General features: G+C 40.9%; 4 protein-coding genes across 4 annotated transcripts; 2 read left to right on the top strand and 2 right to left on the bottom strand.

Moving 5' to 3' along the window:
• Positions 1-127: 127 nt before the first annotated feature.
• Positions 128-4,233, bottom strand: LOC137612197 (zinc finger protein 345-like). Its single transcript, XM_068340600.1, has 2 exons — positions 3,840-4,233; positions 128-3,311 (listed from the first exon to the last, which is right to left on the bottom strand). Exons 1-2 carry the CDS (start codon positions 4,009-4,011, stop codon positions 1,615-1,617), a joined length of 1,869 nt encoding a protein of 622 aa, XP_068196701.1. The 5' UTR covers positions 4,012-4,233; the 3' UTR covers positions 128-1,614.
• Positions 4,234-5,125: 892 nt separating this feature from the next.
• LOC137612424 (ras-related protein Rab-11B) lies at positions 5,126-9,485 on the bottom strand. The gene is made up of 5 exons (XM_068340949.1): positions 9,257-9,485; positions 7,069-7,264; positions 6,720-6,913; positions 6,044-6,124; positions 5,126-5,819 (listed from the first exon to the last, which is right to left on the bottom strand). Exons 1-5 carry the CDS (start codon positions 9,294-9,296, stop codon positions 5,674-5,676), a joined length of 657 nt encoding a protein of 218 aa, XP_068197050.1. The 5' UTR covers positions 9,297-9,485; the 3' UTR covers positions 5,126-5,673.
• An 847-nt stretch (positions 9,486-10,332) lies between these two features.
• Positions 10,333-17,422, top strand: LOC137612323 (mitochondrial import inner membrane translocase subunit TIM44-like). The gene is made up of 13 exons (XM_068340798.1): positions 10,333-10,368; positions 10,866-10,970; positions 12,409-12,573; positions 12,701-12,781; positions 12,900-13,049; positions 13,141-13,274; positions 13,423-13,508; positions 14,001-14,093; positions 14,288-14,412; positions 14,769-14,819; positions 14,964-15,053; positions 15,134-15,244; positions 15,593-17,422. The coding sequence occupies exons 1-13, from the start codon at positions 10,339-10,341 to the stop codon at positions 15,710-15,712; spliced, it is 1,341 nt and encodes a 446-aa protein (XP_068196899.1). The 5' UTR covers positions 10,333-10,338; the 3' UTR covers positions 15,713-17,422.
• A 2,666-nt stretch (positions 17,423-20,088) lies between these two features.
• LOC137612754 (cortexin-1) lies at positions 20,089-23,449 on the top strand. Its single transcript, XM_068341442.1, has 2 exons — positions 20,089-20,181; positions 22,607-23,449. Exon 2 carries the CDS (start codon positions 22,793-22,795, stop codon positions 23,066-23,068), a length of 276 nt encoding a protein of 91 aa, XP_068197543.1. The 5' UTR covers positions 20,089-20,181; positions 22,607-22,792; the 3' UTR covers positions 23,069-23,449.
• Positions 23,450-24,497: the final 1,048 nt, after the last annotated feature.

Genomic DNA, 24,497 nt, shown 5'->3' with positions numbered 1-24,497 from the left:
AATGGACGACCTCAGTAACAGACCACAAGCATGTGAGGCTCCACGACTCTGTGTTGAATGTCGTATTGTGCAGCAGCCCCCCCCCCCCCCCCCCAGTGTAGATTTTTCTCCCCTTTTCACCCCCTACACGTCGGTCTTGATGCATAAGACATTTAACTGCCGCTCCTCAGCTGTTCACGGTGGTCTTTCTGCCTCGTCTTCATGTCATCATCACGTCCAGCAGTGAATGTTCTATTTATATTCTCTTATTATTACTCAGGTGTGTGTTGTTATTCAGGTGTGGTTTACATATTACATATACATTTCTTTCAGCCCCATTCCAACATTCAATACGACACTCAGATGTTCCGCCTCCTGCCCCCCTAGAGGAGTTATCACTCTTGACCATCTTGAAAATGCCCCTTTAGAATAAATGAATTGCCCCTCTTTGTCTGAATAACTTGCCCAGTCAGGCTGGTGTCATGTCCCACGGACGCATTTTCAAAAATAAAAAAATGTATTGACACATATTATTTATACTTTTTAATCACTCTTTATTGTTCAAATATACATAAGGTTGTTCATATTGGATTACTGATCTCCTTTCAATAACTGATCAATATTATTGTGAATACATGAAGACTTTATTTTAATCTTATAGTACAGGTATACCTCGGCTTACGTCATTCTCGATTACAGTCGGTTTTCAAAAAAATACAAAGAAAAATAAACTAATTATTCTTTGTCATTTTATTAGACATAAAACTAATAATTTCTGTATTTTTTATAAAGTGAAAAAAGACTTTTGTCATTCATTCATAAATAAAGCATCTGTGATGTATGGTAAACATTACCAAATTGTATTTGTAAATTTAGATTGTTTTATTTTTAAGCTTTAAAGACACTAATATTAACCATATATTATTGAAAATGTATTCGTAAATAAAGTACAGCACAGAACCGGGACTTACGTCGTGTCTCTTGGAACCGATAATGATGTAAGGGGAGGCATACACCTGTATAGGACATTGTTCACATAGCTTCATTCATTTATAAGTTTCTTTGGCTGCAAAATGGAATCATTTACCGTCCTAATGAGAACGTGAGATATATAAGCTTTATGATGTTGATCAGGCAGGATCAGATTCTGACGCCTATCTATCATGTATTTAACCTGCATTAATTTAAATAACAGTGGATTTACTCATTTGACTGTGAGAACAGTTAATAATGACAAAGAAACAAAAGAACTGATTTATCACCTATAAATTGCAAATGCAATGCAACCTTCCTGCATGGAATCTTCTTATCCTGAATATCTTTTCCCAGAGATTTCAAAGTAAAACCTCTTCATGTGGCTTTTCAAAACACAATTTTAACTAAAATTCCCCACACACTTAACAATTGTAAAGCTTCTCATCCATAGGGATTCTCATGTGGAGTTTTAAATTCACACTACGTGTTTCCCAACTGTTTGTTTTCTCACCTTGTGTGGAATCTCGTATGAAAATTTCAAGCCAAATTTCTGTCTTGTGTTTTACAACTATAGAGCTTCCCAACGGTGTGGGTTTTCATGTATGGGGTCAATATTGCGGTCGTTCGAAAATGTCACACGACTTACAACTGTTAAAGCTTTCAACCTGTGTGTGTTCTCATGTGGGATTTCCATTTATCTTTAACTCTGAATTGTTTCCCGCATCTTTCACAGCTGTAAGGCTTCTCACCTGTGTGGATACTCATGTGGATCGTCAGGCTACTCTTCTGTCTGAAACATTTCCCACATGTCTTACAATCGTATGGCTTCTCACCAGTGTGGATTCTCATGTGAGCCGTCAGTGAACAGTTATCCCGGAAATCTTTCCCACACGCTTTACAACGGCAACTCGTCTCGCCCGTGTGGACTCTCACGTGTCTTTTCAAAGAACTCGTATCTATAAAGTGTTTTTTACACACTTTACAAATGTGAGGCTTCTCACCTGTGTGAGTTTTCGTGTGTCTTTTCAACAGCGCCGTTATTCGGAACCGTTTGCCGCACGTCTTACAAACGTACGGCTTCTCATCGGTGTGGATGCTCATGTGGGATTTCAATTTGGTAATATCTAAAAAACGTTTCCCGCATGTTTCACAACCGTGAGGCCTCTCGTCAGTGTGGATTTTCACGTGCTTAATCAAGTAAAATTTCTGTTTGAACTTTTTCCCACATGTTTTGCAATCAAAAGGCTTCTCGTCAGTGTGGATTTTCATGTGGGAAGTCAAACTCGTTTTCATTCTGAACTGTTTCCCACACGTCTCACATTCGTAAGGCTTCTCACCAGTGTGGACTCTCATGTGGGCCGTCAGTGAATCGGTATCCCCAAAACGTTTCCCACACGCTTTACAGCGGTAACTCATCTCACCTGTGTGGACTCTGGTGTGTCTTTTAAAAGAAGTGAGATGTAGGAAACGTTTTTCGCATAATTCACAACCGTAAGGCTTCTCACCTGTGTGGATTTTCATGTGTCCCTTCAACAGCGCCATTATACGGAACTGTTTACCACAGATCTTGCAAACGTAAGGCTTCTTATCGGCGTGCATGCTCATGTGGTTAGTCAAGTACATTTTCAGTCTGAAACGTTTCCCGCATGTCTTACAATGAAAAGGTTTCTCACCAGTGTGGATTCCCATGTGGGATTTCAATTGTCTTTCATATCCAAAACGTTTCCCACATTTTTCACAAGCGTAACGCTTCTCACCCGGGTGGGTTCTCGTGTGTTTTCTCAAACTATTACGATTTGTGAAGCGTTTTTCACACAGTTCACAACTATAAGGCTTCTCACCGGTGTGGATTATCATGTGGACCTTCAAGCTGCAGCGATGTGTGTAACCCTTCTTACATATCCTACAGACATATGGCTTCTTCCGTCTGTCATTTTTACCATGCGATTGAAGCTGGGGCTCAATCTCAGCATCTTTTCTGCTTGTTCCTCCTCTCTCATCCTGCTTGACAGATTCGTGAACGCTGTTAGCCATCAGCAGGTCAAGGTCGGCTGCGCCGACCACAGACGTGATAACTGGCATGTTGACAACAGACTCTGTCTGTTCTGCACCATCTTCAGCTTTCATGACCAGAGTCTGATCTTCACTGTAGTCATTTTTCACAACAGCATCAGTCTCCTGCTTCACTGCAAGCTTCTCTCCTGACTGACTGATGTGGAATTCCTCTGGTTCTTCTTTCAGGTGTAGAAGCTTTGGGTCCTTTCGGTCCACAATGGATTTCACCTTCTGGTTCCAAAACTGCTGGTCAGCAGGAACCTCCACCTCCTCCTCCTTGCAGACATGACGCTGTTGGCGATCTGGAGGGACAACAATAAGTGTGACTCTACTGGGATGACACAAACGTAGACATGCGAGGAAATGAGTTGCTGTTTGTTGTTAAAATGTGGATTAACTGATTGAATCTTCCGTTTTGTTCTCAGATTTCAGTTCAGGTCTTAACTCATAACATTTATTGAATAAACAGAATACAATGAAATTGAATCAAACCTTACCTAAAGGGTGTCCAGATATTACCAGAGCCTAAAAGATATTTACATTGGTACGCTCCTTTAACCTAAATCTATCTTTCTACAGAAGATTCATTCCTGACATTTTTTTTATCAGTCACTCCATAAGAGCATGAAAAACAGGGCAATCAGTGATCATCACATATGAAAACAAGCAAAACCCTAAATTTAATTGATTTGATTCCATCAAACACTTAAAAGCATATTTAGAATGTGTAGAAAATGATTAAGCAGGCACATACTTCAGCAAACATTACAATTATTCGACTAGTTTGATTACATGATTGATTATAATGTGAATGAATAGCACAACAATACCTATCCTGTGTAACTTTAATTGAGGCATAAGGAGGATATCCAGCAGGCCGCGCTGACGACTCATCTCTTCTTTCAACATGACAAAAGTTTTTCCTGAAGTTCCAAAATGATCCTCGTCACCAGCTGTTTGTCGCTTTATCATAAAGTCTCTCTCAGAGTCAATCGAAGCCATTGTTTTCAACTGAACTACTTCCGATACAAATACAGTATCAACTTTCACTGGTGTCAGTGTAAGCTAACAGCTGATGCAATCTGTGTAGAATCTCAGTCATCCGGGTCGAAGTAAGTCAAAAAGATCAAAATAGAAACGATGAACTTTTTTTTGTCCAGTCTACTCCCACAGGCATCAGAAAAGGGGGGCCACGACATTTACCAGCCACCTACAAAGCAGCGTTCGCCTCCATCCACAGAAACTACAACAACCATTCACACCCGGGGCGGATCACAACAACCGGTCACGTGACGGTGGACCGGGAAAACGATTCCCCTAAAAATTGTGTTTTACTGGTTGTTTTGGTCGGTTGTTTGTTGTCTGGTCCAACTCTAACAGTCTGTCAGAACTGAAAAAGACTTTTGGATCGCAGGTAAAACGTCTTCATTCACCCTAAACCAAGTCCCGCTGGTTCTGCTTTCATTTTCCTGAACGAATAGCCGGTTGACTTCCGTTTGTTGTCCCTCAGATAATCCTCCGACTAGGAAGTCCAACAAGATTTTTCGTTCCGCTGTAGGTGACGCACAAGTTTTGTGTCTCCATGATAAAGACAAGAGTCATAATTTAGGAGTACATGAGCAAAAATTTGTAAGTTTTTCTGAAAGACATACCAAGATTTGTTTTACATAAACAATCTAACATTGTTTTAAATATCACCTCCTTGGAAGAAGGAATGCATTTAAATAAACTGAAGTGTGCTTCAGAAGTTTGTACCATAACTGTGTGGAATTAAAAGCCAAAAGTATTACATGAAAAAAGATTTAGCTCATACTTGATGTGCAAACAACTTCCTATTACCTCCATCAGTTGCGTTGTCATTGGTGCCAAATTATTTTTCTCCATGCAGGTTTACGAAGGACAAAACTAAAACAGTTTGTGTATTCACATACATACACTGGATGCAGCGCAGGCAAGAGAAAAAAACTACAAAATGGAAAGAATAGATTCTTGGGAATAAATATGTACAATGTTATGAAGACTTGTTGGATTTTCAGTTGTAAATGTAGGTTATTTATTCTGTTAGTGTTTAGGTCAACACTGTTTGTTGCTACACAGCAAGGACACAACAACTTGATACTGGAAAATTTTATTTCATGGCATTAATATAATGTGAGCAGACAAGCTATCAAAACAAAAAAAAAGATATATTTTACACAAAATGAAAGAAGCGTCAGCGGCATCACAACCACTTTTGAGATGATGACTGAATGAGGCAGAGCGACCAAAAACAGGACTGCTGGTACGACTGAAACAGGCTGGAATCAAAACCCAGGCCTCCAACATGGGACATCAAGCATCTACCAGGTAGACATGTGGCCTCGCAACGTCTCAGCTAAAGCTATCCGCTACACTAACATGGATAACTGGTAGCTACCTACTGGGCACCATCAGTCCTGTTTTTGCGCTGGCATGTAGCAGACTGTACGTGGGTCAGATTATAATTTGAAATCAAATCAAACACCTCTTTCTGGGATTGGTCACTCATAGCACAGAGGAATCGACTCCACTGATTTCCAAAAAAGGGCAGATTCGGACAATATTGTACCCCAGGTGGATGGAAGCACAGCAAATGTGGATTTCAATTAATAATCGATCCAGGTGAGGAGAGACGCTGACCATGGGTTACAGGTTCTGACAGCATTGCAGTTTGCTCCCCCTCTGGCCGTCCGTGGTGGGCGGCACGCTGATGTCCACCACGTTATTTCCCGGGGATTCGTCGTGAGCAGACCGCTCAGCGATTTGCTTCTGCGAGACGATGCGGTAAATTTCTGGTTTTGAAAAGATGGCACAAGAAGTAGATCAGGAGTCAGCGTCGTCTTTCTAATCACATGATGGGTTTTTTTTTAAACAGGTGAGCCAAATCCGTCCGAATACTACATGTTCTAAAACCCGACGTGAAATATAATAAAGGATAAATACTTATTTCAGTTTATTCACCTCAATAAACTTTATCATTCTGTAGCTCTGGTGTCTGGACTCTGTTAATTCATACCTGTAAGAATGTTTTTGAAGGCTTCCTCAACATTTGTCGAGTCCAACGCTGAAGTTTCTATGAATGACAGATTGTTCTTCTCTAAGAGAGAAAAAAAAGAAAACATACATTTGATAACAGGAGAAGCTCATCCTGATGAACCTTTATTATATGTCACTCTATGTGAGGAAAGGTATTATTAAGGTAGGCTGTGAACCAAGGAACGATTCATAAGATTATGATCTAGGTGTGTTATTAACAATTGCAGGACGGGGGAAGTTACAAAATGTATGCCTTTAACTTTAAGGATATTGTCTTCATGACATGACTGTAAGATCAACAACACATCATATCTGATTTAGATCCAGAACACTGAAAACTATAATTCACCAATTCCTCTTGAGTTCTAACCTCTGCTCACTTTCCTCATGTGAAGCTGCTACTTTATGCAATTCGATTCCACTTATAAATCTCCCTGAGGTACACCTTCCTTTTCCATAAAAATATGTAATGGAGCCCAACTCCAGAGAAGCCTGGTGCCCTCTGCTGGTCGGAAATCTGCAGGTGCAGCTTTTTGTCACTCCTGTCCGATTGTGGGTCAAAGTCTAGTGGATTGTCGCTCGGACCGGATCCTACATCTACAAAACAAATTTCAGATTTCAGAGCATCTTTGAACGTAACATGTTGGCTCCAGTACCTGCGAAGGCCCGGGCCTCGTCTGTGGGCACGGCCCTCAGGTGGCGCAGGTCGCTCTTGTTGCCAACCAGCATGATGACAATGTTGTTGTCAGCGTGGTCCCTCAGCTCCTTCAGCCAGCGCTCCACATTTTCATAGGTCAGGTGTTTGGCAATGTCATAAACTAAGAGCGCCCCCACCGCTCCTCTGTAGTATCTGTATCAGGAGCAGTATGGATGTTAGGGCATCTGATGCAGATTTGAAAGAAATCTACAATATGGACGTCCTCCAAAGTTTGTCTTATTTGCGTGGTAAGAGTCCGACTCTAACTGGTGGTAAAGGTTTTGAATGACTCGCAGGAGGGGACTCACGCTGAGGTGATGGCTCTGTAGCGCTCCTGTCCCGCCGTGTCCCAGATCTGAGCTTTTATCGTTTTGCCGTCCACCTGAATGCTGCGCGTGGCGAACTCCACCCCAATGGTGCTCTTGCTCTCCAGGTTGAACTCGTTCCGTGTGAATCGAGAGAGCAGGTTGCTCTTCCCCACGCCCGAATCCCCGATTAACACGACTGTGAAGGAGGAGAGAAGGGAGACAGAGAGACTTGTTGCTTTACATGTCAGTGCATTGAAACAGTGGAGTCCATCGGCTTAAAGTATTATTTTGAAGTTTTTGCAATGAATCAGAGTGGGGTTTTTTATAATTTTCTATTGTAACAACAAATCAGTCATCAGTAATCTGAGACTGTCTATCTGCTCTAAATCAGTTCAGTAAACAAATAGTTTTAATTAAAACCCACGTATTTAGTTGCCAAAACTAGAATTAAAGACTTGTATAATTTATGAATTATACTATGACGACACCAAGCCTACATAAACCCTGAAGAAATGTACGTGACAAACATCCCCATCATCACCCCGAGCCAATCAGAGGCAGCGTAGGATGGGTCATGATGTTGATTTTGAATAGGCCTCACTTCCCCCCCCATCTTTCTCTTTTTTTACATTTTTAAAAAAAAATTATTGACTATTACTGATTAATATTCTGAACTATCCTGTTGATTCTCACTGGTAGAAGGAATTCTCATTTTAATCATTGTACTACCACAACTTGTTGATGCAGTAGGTAGCGCTGTTGCCGCACTGAAAGAAGGTTCCAGGTTCGATTCCCTTCTGTGTGTTGCTTGTATGTTCTCCCTGTTTAGCGTGGGTTCTCTCCAGGTTCTTCCTCCCCCAACGCCAAAAACATGCAGCTTACATAAATTGGTCACAACAGATTGTTCAGTGTGAGTGTGTGTGTGTGTGTGTTTGTTTGTCTCTGATGTGGCCCCAGCAATGAGCTGGTGTCTCATCCGGGATGCCCCCCTGCCTCCCACCTGTAGCCAGCTGGGATGGACTCCAGCAGAACCAAGACCCGCAAGGCGTTCTTCAAGAAGATGGATGGATGGATCATTATTTTCCAAGGTGCAGTAAAAAGAGTAAACCGTCTCCATCGGTGCCCCAACAAACTCTCTTAGGCCTGCTGGCTGTGGGACTGGCTATCTCCTGGACGGCAGGTATAGCATGAACAGACAACATGGATGAATTATTAACAGGCCTCTCTCGGGAGCGTTCACTGAATGCGACACTGGAGGCTCCTGAGCCCGGGTCTGAGCTGGTTTCTGGACCGGGTCGAGGTGGAGGTGGAGGCCTTTTTGTTTTTCCTTCACTCCACAAGGGGAAACAACGTGGAGCCTAACTTTGACCCTCTATCCGTATTCCTCCTTCAGGCTGCAGGAAGCTGATAACAGGGCTTCACCAAAAACCCCTGATCATCGGTAGTTTCTCACCGTCTTGCCCTTCCTGTTTCAGCCGGGTCCCACTGAGGATGGCTGGGCCATAGAGAGAGAGAGAGAGTGTGTGTGTGTCCGAGTCTCCTGCAGATGCTCTTTTCATCCCACAGAGGATACTTTGTTACATCTAAATGGCCCTTTTGGATCAGCAGGCCCAGGATGTTAATGTGACACAGGAGCTGATAGCGCGATCAAACACAGGCATTCTGGAGCCAGCTGGAGATAAACACCGACCTGAGGCTGGGGCTGCCTCAACCCCTCACCGGATGATCAGGGCTGCCATAATGAGGCCAACACATAAAGTTATAGGCATTATCAAGGAGGGATGGCTCAGTATCACACATCTGATTATTGATCAATGCAGCCTGATGGGCCCTTTAATCATGAATGAACAGAAGACGTCACACTGAATAGATGAGGAAACGGCATGAAAAGAGCTGTACAAGTTAATAACGTGTTAACACAAAGGCTGAGCAAGCAATAGGGTGTTGCATACCTATAAATATAGCTGCAAGCGTTGTAATGTCACAATGACAGCATTATGTTGTAATAACGCCAAACGATCACCATCCAGGCAGTGTTTAAAAAAAACAACAAAAAAACACACTAGTCCGTTTCTCTAGGAAATACAGATATCTGCTCAGGGAAAAGGACACAATGGGAGACCCATAGGTATTTATGAAGCATAGCTCCGTCGGTAGGAAAGCAGTTTTTTGTTTTTTCTTATTTTACCTTTGAACAAGAAATCGTACTCATCGTCTCGGTTCCCCATTCTAGACGAGGCCGCTCCAACGCTTGTCTTCGGAAGAGGATGTATGAAAAGTAGAAATATGAAATGTCGTTATATGCCAGAAAAATATGGGAAAGGGTTTGTGCTCAGAGTCTGCGCCAGTTTTGGCTGTCAAGGCAAGCTGGCCGCAGAAGGGGAGAGCTCCCAACTCCGCAGAGGGAGGGGAGGAGTCCCTGCAGCTCGAATACCTTACTCAGGGGGGCGCTGTTATGCAAGATGCCACGAAACAACAGACTTAAACGGATGATATCTTCATTTGTGGTAAACGAGTCGTCAAGTTTTATGTTTCATTGTTGCTTTTCAGGCAGCAAAATACTGAACAATGAATCACAACCTTTCGAATTACTAAATTAATGCATTGGTTCTTCTGTTTTCTTTTCGGTTGGTTATAATTATTCTTTACGGAGATAACTGTAAAGCAATACATGTCACATAAGCATGTTAATTTACATCAGGAACCATGCAATAAATTAGTGTTCCGTAGGTGGAGATATGCTTTCTATTAGCGAAATCTAGTGCAAAGCTTATTTTCCAGAACAGGACCCCAATTTATTGCATTGTTCCTGATATAAAAATTGATTCCGTGACTATAATAAACTTGACCAAAAGTCAAACAGTCTGTAGTCAGTCACATGTACAACAGACAAGAAAAATAAGGCTTAGAATATATTTATAAATATAGATTTGAGTTAAATGCTTAAAAATGTTGTGATTTCCTGTTTTGTCTGACACAACATTTATAACAATAATAATAATAATAATAATAATTGTTATTATTATTATTATTATTATTATTATTATTATTATTATTATTATTATTATTATTATTATTATTATTATTATTATTATTATTATTATTATTATTATTATTATTATACTCCGCCGTTTAGAGTGGGGTTTCCCTTTATATTTTGCTGCCAACCGGCCACGCCCCCAGTTCGCAGACTCTAATCCTATTGGTCAAACCGAAGGTCAGCTGCTGCTGCAAGGACGCACGTGCAGATCCGCACACTTCTCATCCAAGATGGCAGCTTCCTTGTGTCAGTGCTACGGGGTTAGTCATTCATACATGTCATTCAGGGCAATTCTCGCGTCTCCAACAGACACTTTGGTGAAATTAACGATCGTGAATGGTTTTTAGGTCTATTTTCTTTAGTGACGTCAGGGATTACCAGGGTGTTTTAAATCAGATAGGGTTCTAGACGTTAGCTTGATAAAAGGCCTTGTTGCATCAGACCCTCGATCTGGTTCTCTCTTTTTGTTTACCCTTAAACATATAAGGTTGACGTTGTTTATTTTATTTACAGGAAGAATCATATGCGTGAGTTGTGATTTAAAACGGAATAGTATTTTGTTTTAATAAGCTCTGTTGTGTAACCAGATTGTCAGTGATATCGATTAGCTGCTACGAAACCCGGCAGATCCATCTATATCAGTAATGACAGAATTACCACATGTGATTTTTAACTAACCTGCATCTGCGACTCTCAGAATATGCAAACTTTGGGAGATCGAGCAGTTGATAAAGAATAAGCCAATGTGTCTTTGCAGATGGTTGGCAGACGGACCTTGGCCCTCTATTCCCGGGCTGTGGTCTCCTCAGCCTGGAGGGGAGACACCAACAGGCTACATGTTAGCCCGAATGCTGCTCTGCAGGTACCCACTGACAACTTCTCTGAATGATGTTTAATCCTTTTCACTCGCATCTGGGGAAATGATTGTGTGTGTGTGTAACTTTTAAAGAGTCCTTTTAACTTGTGAAAGCTAGTTTTACTTGACTGAGTGCATGTCCATTTTTAAGAACTGTCTGTTTTCTCTACTAACTAATTTGAGGGTTGGTTGATTTTGTCTGTGTTTTTGATGCGGACCTCAAAGGGGAAATTTTGATTCATATGTTCACTGTATTGCAGTGCTTTGAAACACATTTTTTTTGCCAATCAGTTTGTTCCAAACAGAAACAGTATTATAACGTTTCCGGCTTCACGTTCCATCCAAGAATTGACGTTCCTGAACCGGTTAGAACAAAAAAATATAGTTCCCGAACTGGTTCATAACGTTCCTTGTAAATGTAAACAGGTTAGTAACTTTAGGACTCTTCAGGGTTTTGCTCAGAATAAAACTCTTCATTTTTTTTAGCTCAGTTGAGAGGTGTATCTTCAATAATGAGACAAATTGTATTATAAAAAGAGTTTTCTGAAGAAGTTCAGCAGTCTACAAGTTGGTGAGGATACAGCGCTGGGCTCTCCAACAGAGGCAGCAACAAACCTCTGGAGGAGAGCCCCAAATGTTCATTGGCCGTGAACTTTACAGTGTTTGGGTTAGACTGTCCTTGAGTCACCAGCAGCCTGACTCAGCCTCACTTGTTTCAGTTATCTATGTGCTGTGCTTGTGCTGTACTTTTGTGTTCTGAAAATTATGTGATAGACAAGAACTAGATAGACGAGTGTTGTGCTATGTATGTCTATGTAAGCTGAAATGTTTTGTGGTCGTTTCCATTGTTAAATGGAAATTCCCAACATTACTTTTTAAATTGCCGATTAAAGCAATTAGTTTATACACTGTAGTTACGCCCCTACAGTAAACAGGACGACAGCACAGATCCAGTTACGTAGCAGAGGATGGAAAATCAGAAGAAGGGGGGAAATTGCGGTAGCTTAAGAAGCAAGTTTCAGAGCAGAGTCCGTGGAACTCAATGAGTTAATGTCTAAATTAATTTTTCAGATTGACAGACTATAATGTTTACCTGTTATGAATATAATCAAGATTGGTAGACTTTTCCTTGACTGTTGGTGATTTGCCTCAACTTCTCTCTGCTCTCATCACGCATTGAGTGAATCACAGGAAGTGAAACATGAGGTCAGATATTTTTTCCAAGAACAAAAAAAAAAGAAAGTATGAACCGGTTAAAAATTTTTCAATAACCAATTATATTCCAGAATATTAAAAAATATAAAGTTTTTGGCTTTGTTTTCTTTCCTGGTAAAATTCAAAAAGTTTCTGATATTTTCATTCCATGAACCGGTTCAAAGCCTCGCTGTATTGTTCGCATGTCTTTATCCAAAAAAAACCTCCCATAATGTGTTTGCGTCAATAGGTGCGTTATGCGTCAGAGCGTAAAGGTTTCCTGGGGGAATTCGTGGACAATTTGCGTCAGGAGTTCAGTAAGAACCAGGAGATGAAAGAGAACATAAAGAAGTTCAGAGAAGAGGCCAAGAGGCTTGAAGAGTCTGATGCTCTTCAACAAGCCCGGAGGAAATACGTGAGAACATTTGTTAACTCGTACCATTTTATTGTAACCCAGGACTCTTTGACTCAAACAATTAAAACTGTAATCTCTCTGCATCAGCCACCATCGGCTTTACCTTTATCTCTACTTTTTAAATTAGAAATCCATCGAAGCCGAGACGGTGAAGACCTCAGAGGTGTTCAAGAAGACCATTGGCTCTCTGTCAGAAACTGTCAGGGAGGTAAGATGTCAGTACTTCCTCCTATTTGCAAAACGATGGTCATAATCACATTCTGCTACTGGATTTGATTTGTATCTGTATTCTTCTTCTTGTGTGTGTCTTGATCTTCTGGTCATAGGGATTTGAGGAGGTGAGTCGAACTGACATCGGAAAGAAGATCAAAGTCAGTGTTGAGGAAGTAACCAGGACAGCCATACACTCTGCCGAGTCGGTCTCCAAAGGAGGGGAAAAACTCGGCAAAACCAGCGCGTTCAGGGCCTTCTCACAGGTCAGAAGACGAAACATGACAGTCATAAGATTCAAGGTTTCCCCCTCAAAATGAAAGAATCTTTTTATCACACATTGTATTAAAACTGTAGAGTGTGGAGACCATGAAGAAGGAGATACATGTCGCCGATGCTGGCCCTTACAGAGCTCCTTCCCAGTTGAGGAAAAGAAGTGATTTTTCCTCCAAAGGAGCTGAAAGTGACTCCAGAGTATTTGAGGCCAATGAGTGAGTAGCTGTTGGAACCGAACCTGTTCTCTCTCCCTTCTGTAAAGATGTACCTTCTAATGACTAGCGTGTGTTCCCTCATCCCTTACTTGTCTTGTTCTAAACATATCAAGCGATGGAAGTGACTTCCTTGTGTTTTGTGGTGCAGGGATGCGATGGGTGTCGTTCTCCACAAGGATTCAAAGTGGTTCCAGCAGTGGAAAGACTTCAAGGACAATAACGTTGTTTTCAACAGTAAGACAATGTTCGATTTTCTTACGGGCGCATTAATGACATGAGGATGGACATAGAGGAGCAGCTTCTTGATAAAGTGTATCACAGCTGCTTTTCTCTGCAGATGGATGAAGCAACTGAGTAACAAAGACTATTTATTAAGAATTCATGTCATATTTGTAAACTGAGTTGACACAAAGAAGGAGTTGCTTTTCTGCATCTCCCCCAAGAGCATCTCCCCCATTTTTTGACACTATGTGAGGAAATGGGAAATGTTTTTCTATTCCAAAGGGGAAAGTTTGGGAACCACTGACCCTCAGTATTCATGTAATTTGCTCTACAGGCAGCAGGGGGCAGCAAAGTGTTGATAGCAGGCTTCCTAAAGCCCAGCTGTCAATTTATTTTACTCACTACTCCAGGTTTTGTTCTACTATTAGAATATTATACTATATATAATATCGTAACTGTTTTTTCCCCCCAGCCTGTCTTCACCCTGCATTTTGTGCCCAACAGGGTTCTTTGAGATGAAGATGAAATACGATGAAAGCGACAATGCCCTCATCAGAGCATCCAGAGCCGTGACCGACAGAGTCACTGACTTCCTGGGTAACGCTCCACCATACTTGTTTCAAATGATTCTCATTGTCGGCTCATTCTCTAATCAACTGTGATGAATGACAGTCAAGACTGATCAATGTGGATATTGGAAAAGCATTGATTTAAGATATAAAGTCACATGTTTCTTTATGCCCGAGTAGTACTGAATGACATCTATGCCTTTGGTGCTTCTTGTTGTCCAGGAGGCCTCTTCTCGAAGACAGAAATGTCTGAGGTGCTGACGGAGATCATGAAGGCAGACCCCAACTTTGACAAGGACTCTTTTCTCAAACAGTGTGAGAAAGACATCATCCCCAACATCCTGGAGGTGTGCAGTTGTCTGCCAGCTTTCTTAAATCACCGCTTCAAGAAATACTCACAACCTGCTGCGTGTATCAGCGCAGAATTCATTCATTCAGTTCATAGTTTTGATCATTTTTGTGGAGGGGTCGGCCTGAGTCCAGGAACAAGTCTGTCAAAGGGGTTCCTACATTTCAATCCAGGGATCAGTCATTTTCTTAAACATAAAATATAAGCAGTGACCTTGAAACTGTGAGGTAAAAATTGTCCATTCATATGTTAAAGTCATTCAAAGTCATTCAACTGGATTTGAGGAGTAAATAATGAATTAAATGGGTCAAATTTATAGATCAGGTTAAAACGGTGTCATCATCCTTTCTGCAGGCTATGATCCGTGGAGAGCTGGACGTCTTAAAAGACTGGTGCTATGAAGCGGTAGGTTTTATTCTGCGTTATGTAATTAATCTGATAATAAGGTACTTGTGTCTGATTAGTTTTTTTTAGAAATCACACTCCCTCTTTTCGTCTGCTTCAGTCGTGTGATTTTCATGTCAAATGTGTGTTTTTCTCGGGCCTCAGACATACAGTCAGCTGGCTCATCCCATCCAACAGGCCAGAGCTCTGGGGCTGCTCTTCCAGTCCAAAGTCCTCGACATTGATAACATTGATGTAAGTGTTTCCCTCCAGCCGTTATTCTTCGTCTCTGCTTTCTAATCGCGCTCTTCTCATATCATGTTTGCTCACCGCAGCTAGCGATGGGTAAAATTATGGATCAGGGCCCGGTGCTGATAATCACCTTCCAGGCTCAGGTTGTCATGGTGATCCGCAACCCCAGAGGAGACATCGTGGAGGGGGATCCGGTCAGTTCAACTCATTATGACTTCCATCAGCTGTGTGTGCGCGGTTATGTGTGATCAGAGAGAGTTCAAGGGAGGAGACAGATCAAATATCTGAAAATAATTCCTAACATTTCATCTATCAGTGAGGTGATGTAGCCAAAAGGACTCAGTTTAGGTTGTTAATACACAATACAAAACTCACCACATGCCAAAAAAAACCCCCTGACCTTTGCCCTTTTCAGCTCGACTTGAGGCTCAAGAAAAATAGATGCATCTGTTTTGAATGTCAGCACCTCTTTTTATTTAATAACTCGGCCTCTGTGGTCGCTTTGGTACTGACCTCCTTCCCTTTCCCCCCTCCTCTGACAGGGCAAAGTAATGCGGATGATGTACGTGTGGGCGTTGTGTCGTGACCAGGAGGAGCTGAACCCCAGCGCGGCCTGGAGACTCCTGGACATGTCTGCCTCCAGCACGGAGCAGATCCTCTAGGAGCAAAGTTCAAGTTCCAATCGAGACAAACAAACTGTGAAAAACGGCAGAAGAAGACAAATTAAGAGGAAGTGCCGGGAGCACATGAACGTACTGATTCACAGTTGCTCATATACTTCAGCGTCTGAGGACGGATGCCTCTGTGTTGCCAGAGAATGTATTTGCACACACATTTCCTGTTGCTCTCTAGAGGATTTATGTTGTCATGTATTTATTCATCCACGTGGAGGTGCAGCGCGTTCATAAACATGGAGACTGATTCCTAGCAGATGACGTATGCAGAGAAACCTCACTGTCCACCTGTGTGTGTGTAGGTGTGTGTGTGTGTGTGCGTGTCATGGTCTTTTGCGCTGGTTAGGTTTCCAGGTGAACTATGAATATTGAACGTCCGTGTGAGTTTTGAGTGGACGGGATGACCGACTGAAAGAGGAGCTTCGTTTTTTACATCCAGCAGTACCGTCCATCCATTCCAGCCTGGTGTCTGGGTTTTAAGGATAATAATACTAATGAAAATAATAATGGACAGCGTTCTCGCGGTGTCATGCATTCCATATCACATCACCAGGAAGACAAGCTGGTCCCATACGTCAGGCTAAAGGGACATTTCACGTAGAATTCAGTTACCTTTCAGTGGGATGAAGATGGAAGAGAAATCTGTGTCTTCTGCTCGCTTCTTGCAGGTTTTTGCAACATATTCTTAAAAGATACTCAACGATTAAGATGATTGTAATGTAGTGGATCATGTATTCAGGGTCCGTGCTGAGATAAACAGCAGCAGAATAATGTAAATCTCTGTTAGTATTTATCTAAGGGTGAAGCACCAGATGTTGTACATTTTGTATATCAGGTAAGAAATGAATCGTAGCTACAGGCCTGTAAATATAAATGTTCAGTCGGGTTTAAACGTGTGTTTGTCTGGAAATGATCTGCCGTCTCATGTTGCACGTCGTTCATTTGGGCTACAATGTTTTATGTATGCTTTTAAAGTAGAAAACCTGTATGAACGAATGCATTTAAAATGTATTGAATGACTTGACTCGCGTGTCACATGAGATTCTCTTTTCTGGACTGTCAAGTCAAGATGTTTAAAAATATGCCAGTTTTGAGTCCCAGGGGGGGAAAAATTTTTTTTAAATTTTTTTTAATGGACTTAAATCAGTTGCAAAAACACACAAACACCTGGAAAAAAGAAGATTCTACTGTTTTAAATCAGTCAAAGGTGACTCATTGTCATGCTGTCAATTCTCACCCATCCTACATATAGATAAGTTGATTTTACAATAAAGCAGACAAGTTCTCTGATTGACCCACAGAATGAGTGTTGGTGCAACCCATTAATTATACACCTCAGGTGTTTTTCCTCCGTCAACTGAAATATCATCTTTGTTCATTTAATGTGTGAAAACAAATCAGAATATCTGATGGTTTAAAATTCAGATTTTATTTGTTTCTAATCCTGCCTTTCACAGAACTGGTTATGAAATTGATGTTTGGTCTTCAAAGTTTTAGTATTATGGCCTCATTGATTAGTCAAATCACAAAGGTGAACCAGCCATTTATAAATAATTTTGCGTAAATCAATCTGTTAGATTGATAGCTACTAGTTTTTTTTAAATTTTATCTGAATGATTAATTCTTCAGAGCTTGCACTTCAAGCTTCTCCCTAAGATTTACTCGTCATATCCCTGCTTCAACTTTTTTATTTTAACTCTGAACTGATGAAATAAATTACTGTATATTATTTTTTTCTCACTATGTTTAACCAGTCATACGATCCATCTGCAGAATAAATGTTGCTGCATCATTGTTTGTTTCATCCAAGCATCTGCCGAGTCAGCAGGTTTGTATGTACAATATTGTGCATTAAAATGCATGCTGTGTGTGTGTGTGTGTGTGTGTGTGTGTGTGTGTGTGTGTGTGTGTGTGTGTGTGTGTGTGTGGTGGGGGTTGGGGGGTGTTCTAATTTCAAAGTGGACCTGGTTTGATCAATGCTCATGGATCTGGCCGTTGACACAGGTTGATAAACCTATGGATTTGGTCGTATAGTGATGATAGATCAGGCTTTAAATAACATGTTCCTGTAGATTCAGGCGCCAGGCCGATATCTATAGCGGATTCCATCCCATAACTGTCTGTGTTGATGGATGGCTGGGGACGTTCTCCAAAGTCCTCCAACCGGGAGTCCATGTGTGAATGGACAAACCCCTCAAGCTACATTAAAGTGAATACAATCACAGTGTATTTGGGACATTTTTCCATATGTTTCCGTGTCTTAAGTGCAGCAGAGGTTGATGGTGAAAGAAAAAAAACATAAGTGAGAGCTTTCATCATCAGAAGGAAGTTCATGTTCTTCCCTCCAGCGGTGGAGCTCCTATTCTGTCCGAATAAAAAAGGTTGGACGCACCAACACAACAGCCTGGAAGCAGAAGAGGCCTTGAAGGCGGTGTTCTACTTTCCTTTATCTACTTCTTTAGTTATTATTGGATGTTCTTGTTGACCCACAATGTCCATACCAAGCTGTGCTCCAGCATACATAATAAAATGGCTTTCAGTACGGTGTGTACAGCTCCGTCAGATCGTTACGTAAGCACATTTTACACAACATTTACATCTCATAAAACTCATGTTGTTGGTTTTAATTTTTAGATTTAATGCTGTGGTTGTTTGCATTTTATACAAAGCAACATTCTTCTCTAAGTTTGTTGCTGGATGCAGCTACATTTTTAGCATGTTTGACATTTTGTTGTGACAAAGGCACTAAATTCCTTCATTCTAGGTCTGACAGGTTTGGTTTTAACCACAGCTGAGCAGATATCCTACAGCGGTGACCTACATCTGACCTTTGACCCACAGCCTGACCTGCTGGCGACCCATTAGTCACAGTGAGGACTATGAGCGGAATGCTGGATGTCGTAACCTGGCAGGCTGGAGACCGTATCAGTCGTGACCCTGGTGGGCGACCTACTGAAGCACCGCTGAGTGCGATTTGATTACGAGCCCCTTCAGGTTAGTGTTACAACCCACTGACAAGTAATTAAACCCACTGGTGGATCCCATGTGGCCTCCGGCGGGGAGACACGGCATCTGTCCCGGTGTTTATGTGGCGTTAATTGTGTCAGTTCATTACTGCTCACAGTGAGAGTCTGGAGCCGAGCTGCAGGCACCCGGTGAATCACTTGTTTTGTTCTTCAAATGTTTTGTTTTTTTTGCGTGCGTTTGTGTGTGTTTGTGTGTAGTTGACAAACTTGACATGTCTGATATAAGATGTCAAGTCAGTCCTATATTCATTTATATGAGTGTATAAAACCGTTAAAACTGTGTGATTTATGTGGATGACCACCAACACAAGGGGTTTAAAGTGTGTTATATATATCTATCTATATATATATATATATATATACACACACACACACACACACACACATACATATATACATATATACATACATATATACATACATATATACATATACATACATACATACATACATACATACATACATACATACATACATACATACATACATACATACATACATACATACATACATACATATATAGACACACACACTTGATTTCTGAATCATTTAAATAACAAAAAGAAGTTAAAAAAGTGGAAAAAATTCTAGACACCATTCATTTATCCTGACTATCTAAACTAATTCCTGTCCTGAAGCTCTCTGATTGTTTATCTTCCTAATGGAGGTCATCAGATCATCATTTATCAACCATTTATGCACCTCTTGAGTGAATTTCTGCCCTGTATAATTTCATATAGGACCTAAAGGTGCAGTCTTTCTAGAAGGCCTCATCCCATTTTTTTTTACCACATATTATTTTAATAATTAGTAATAATTCTCAGGAAGATTATTCCAGGAAGTTATTTTAAAATGTCCCAGAATGATCAGATGTTTCTTAGATGGTCATTTGTACACAGGAGTCTTTTCTTCGACATTCCTCAAAACAGAATAAAAACTTATGGACGAACCAGAAAACTCTTTATGGACTTTTTTTTTTTTGCGTGCTTGACACGATGTGAAAAGTTTCTGTTGATTGGTGTAAAATCATTCTAACGAAACGAGACGATGGGAAATACACCACTGATCCGTCTGTGATGCTGTGCTGCGTGGAAGCCCTCAAACACTTCCACTTTTTCCACGCTCCGATTATGTAACGTAAAAGCCGCGCACGGCTTTGGGCGCTTTACGCGCTTTACGCGCTTTACGCATCCATCCAAACGGAAGTATTATCCGCTGTGATCAATGAGAGCCTAAGTGGCCGCGGATGGAGGGACACGCCGGGAGGGGTGAGGGGCGGGTCCCACGGACGGAGGGGACTTAAAGCTCTGGACCAACAACAGGAGGAGCAGCAGGGCTGGATGATAAAGAGGAGGAGGAGGAGGACGGTGCGCATGGAGCTGCTGCTGATCATCACCTGAAGACTGGACGACACGTCTCCAAGGGAAAAAAGTATGTCTGTTTGTTAACTTTAAGAGAACTTTTATTACTTTAATTAAGTCCACTCGGGTCCGTGGATGTCGGGATGCTACGCGTTCAGTCAACGAATCATTTCTCACCTCCGCAAAAGTTAAAGATCGTGCGCTTCATAACCCGGGATGTCAGGATTTAACTGTGACTTCGTGAAAGGTTTTCTGAAAAATGATCAAATGAAGTGCTAAAAAGTAAATATTTAATGCATCCATTATTTATAGAGCGCTGTTCCACATTGTGTTCATCAGAGACACTGAAACAAGACGTTAATGTACAAAAAAAAAAAAAATTATTCACCTGAGATAAAGGAAATTCATCCCAGGTGAACAATAATGTAATAAAATGTATAATAATAATAATAATAATAATAATAAGAGGGGTTAGAATTTTATCACCCCTGTATTTAAATCTTCTAAATACTTTCAGACCTTTCTGTAATCAAGATTTTTCCTTAAATTGAACAATGACAGTCCAGTTCCATCCGGTCTCTATGGTGATGTAATCAGACAACACTGCCAGCAGGAATGAAAGGGGTTCTGACCACATAGAAGCATTTTTAATGCCATAAAATCTAAAAGGACACAGATTGGTCAAAAGCATTCAGAGTTTATTCCAGACAGCATAACTCATCCTTTTTATTTGGTGAAATCCTCATTGATTTCAGAGCTGCTGTCTTTAATCCGTGAGCAGAGGTGGGAGGTATTACAGGTATTATCTGCACGAGGAACGCCTTATGTCACTACATGTCCTCTGTCGCTGCACATCTGCCATAAATCTGCTGTCTCCTAAGTTTATGGCTGATAAAAACAGTGATTTTCAAACATTTGTACACATTTCATATCCGATCTGGATCAGCTTTTATTTTCGGTATGATTGTGATTGAGTTTATGTCATCAGCAGCCAAAGCTGGTCTCTGACTGAGGATCTCTGATCCTTTTTATTCCTCGATCAGATGATTTAAACTATTCTTTGTTTTTGTTGTCCATCTTTATTCTGGATCCTGTGATTTCTGCACTTCATCGTGACCTGAAGACGTTTGGATTGCATTTCAAAACCCTCAATCTTCAGTAGAACCACGCATCTGCAGAGTTTGCTCACATATAGCAACTAGATGGGGTTATAATATACAGAAGCCTCCCCTCGCACTGCATTTACTGCCAATGTAGCAGAAAATGCAGTGTCAAGCAGATGTTGTGCTGCGTTGCATAACAGTGTATTTTCACTATGTAGATAAATGGATTTAAGTCTGAGTTGTACAATAAAAAAAAAATCAAGTTTTCTGATGTTCTGATAAAAAATACATCAAACAAGGAAATTTTCTATGCAGGAAAAGCAAGTTTATGAAATTTTATTTTATTATTTCCATCAGCAGAAACAACAAAAATCATATTGTGGTCATCTGTTTGCACCTAACAACCAAACACTCATGTTCTCTTTGTTGACCTGTGAGTTTTCATTTCGCCTTCCCCTGCATGCAGCTTCAATCCTCAGTCGTCCAACCTGAGGTAACCACAGGCCATTTGATAATTGATTCTGAGACAGGCACTTTCTTTCATTATGTCTTCAAGTCTCCTATTAAAGCTGCGCTTGGCCCTTCAGCCCCATCATCCGCAGAGCAGAGGAGCTATCAACATGTCTTTTCAAGAGTCTGCGTGGTGGTAACGGAGGGACATGAAGCCTCCTGGAATAGAAAATGCTGACTTGGGAGTGCACCTACTGCAGGAAATATCTCTCCACTCCACAGCCCATTAAAGAGGCTGCAGATGGAGAGTGGGGTTTTTTTTTTGAGCAAAAGTGCAGCGAATCTCTGAGGGATTGCTTGACATGTTTCTCTTCCCTCATCAGCGCTTGTTTTATTTATCTTAGGCTGTGTTGTACATGAGTTCAGGAAAGAGGTAGACATGAAACAAGGATGATCGATGGATGACACTTAAAATAATTAGATTAGATTAGATTATCTTACATTAGATATACTTTAATGATCCCAAAGTGAGATGTTGTTCTCACATGTGAATTTCTCACATGTTCTGACCACAAATACAGGGAGAGTATACGTTGAAGAAAATTAAGATATTAAAACAATAATAATAATATTAACAAATATTTACAATAATAATACGTAATGATAATACCCTAGTATAACAAAATATAAAGTTACTGATAAATGAAATGTAATGCAAATTTAATTATGATTTATTGGTTAAATTACAATCCACAAGGATCATCTGAAGTTAAGACTTCAGCGTTTGTGCCGTTAGTTCCTCTGGAGCGAAAGCGAGAACGATGCATGAGCAGCACCAGCGAAATCAAATTAAACCTCCGTTCTCATGCCTCAGCTTGCTGCTCGCTTCACCTGAGGGTTTATTATCTTGCACTACTGATTTGCCCCGTGTTATTTCTGCAGGACCAATTTTTGCTGCCCTGTGGCTGGTGGAAAACCGTGTGGCTGACATCCGCCAGATTCCACTATGTGATCTCCCTATGGGTTTAACAAAGATGACCCAGCAGAGCCGAGACATCCCGTAAACATTCTGACTGAAAAATAAACCAGTTACTTATTTCAACCTTGAAAACATTCTCTCATTCCAAGATGAGCGACACAAACTACTGGGTTGTGGACTATGACCTCTCCTCTCCTGCTCCACCGGGGTTCCCCAGGGCCCCAACAGTCCTCCAGCCCATGGTAGGACACCCCGAGCAGGGGACGGCCCTGTGTTTCGTCGGCCTGCTGCTGCTGCTGCTGCTCTTCCTCGTCGTTCGATGCGTCCGTATCTTGTTGGATCCCTACAGCAGCATGCCGGCATCATCCTGGACAGACCACAAGGAAGCACTGGACAGAGGGCAGTTTGACTATGCACTGGTGTGAAGATGGAGGGAGAGGAAGATGAGGAGGAGGAAGAGGATGTGCACAAGTTGACGAAGATTATGATTGTTCCATGCCCTAAAGAGATTCGGCAGACGTGACCGATATTTGTTCTTTGGTTTGGGTGGTGCAAGATGTCAAAAACATGACATGTATTAAACTCTATCTGTAAGAAATGCAGCAAGGCAGGAAGCAAAGCTGCAGAGTCAGCATTTTAAATCACATTAATTCTTTTGTAATCAAATGCTTCTGGTTTTTCTAGATCCAGACAGAGCAGCAGAGCAGCAGAAGCGAGTTACGATTAAATCAAAGAGAAATTAGTTTGGGGCAGATGCGGAAGTTGTATAGACAGAACTAAAAAGCATCGTCACTGCAGATTTAGTTGTTTTGGGGTTTTTTTACAAACACTGTCAACTTTATACATTGATTTATATTAAAATGTAGAATGACAGTTGTGTTTTTGAGCTTTTTATAAGTGTAGTGTGAACAAAAAACTCAGATGATGTCATCGTTTGGGAGTGGAAGCCTTTATTATGATGTGAAACATGCTGGATATTGTAAAAGCATTTGTCCACCTCTAATTGTTCCTCAGGTAAAAGGATTTCTAACTAAAATATCAAGAAGAAATCAATTAAAATTTCACCTGGGACTGAGTTGAAGCTGCAACATAGCAATCTGTTTGTCTTTAAAAATGTATTTCATCCTGTCCTTCGGTCTTACGCCACCATAGAAGTTTAGAAAACATAACCGAATACTTTGAGGTTGTTTCCTGTCGCTCTCCCTTTAAGAGGATTATGAGGCTCAGTGCAGAGGCTCACAGCACTGACTCAATACGTTTGGTATAAAGTTATGATTATGAAATGCATGTCCACCAATTTCTCCAACCCTAATCCTTTTTTGCCTTTAGCCCCCCCCCCCCCCCCCACATACAGTGCACCAGCCAAATCTGTTCAAACAGTGCCTGTAGAGTTAAGAAAAGCTAATATCTATGTCATACCGATGATGTCACTGCTCCTTCTTCTCTGTCCTTATTATCCTGGTGGATCTTTTAATATGTGACTGTAGAAAACTCTTTATAATCACATTTAGTCATGTTTTACCGATTTGTTCCTTACTGATCACCAAAGAACTGTTTATTGATACCAAACTATTGTATACTTTCCAACTTCCTTGATGATGACTCTTGCTTGTAATAATTAGATATTTTCCTATTTTTTCTTTTAAAGTGTCATTCAGTTTTTTAATGAAATAAAAAAATTTTGTCTTGTTTCATTTTAAAAACTTTCATTAATTCAGAGATCGGTGCACAAACATAAACACAAACACACTTGTCTTCACTGCTGTCCTAAAATCAATTTTAACGATTTAGAGCAAATTAAATCAATTGCATAATCAATTGGAGGCTCGTAAAGAGACCTAGTCACTTACTTTG

The sequence above is a fragment of the Antennarius striatus genome, chromosome 18 (genome assembly GCF_040054535.1).
Source record: "Antennarius striatus isolate MH-2024 chromosome 18, ASM4005453v1, whole genome shotgun sequence".
NCBI lineage: Eukaryota > Metazoa > Chordata > Actinopteri > Lophiiformes > Antennariidae > Antennarius > Antennarius striatus.
This window is presented reverse-complemented; position numbering and strand designations above follow the sequence as displayed.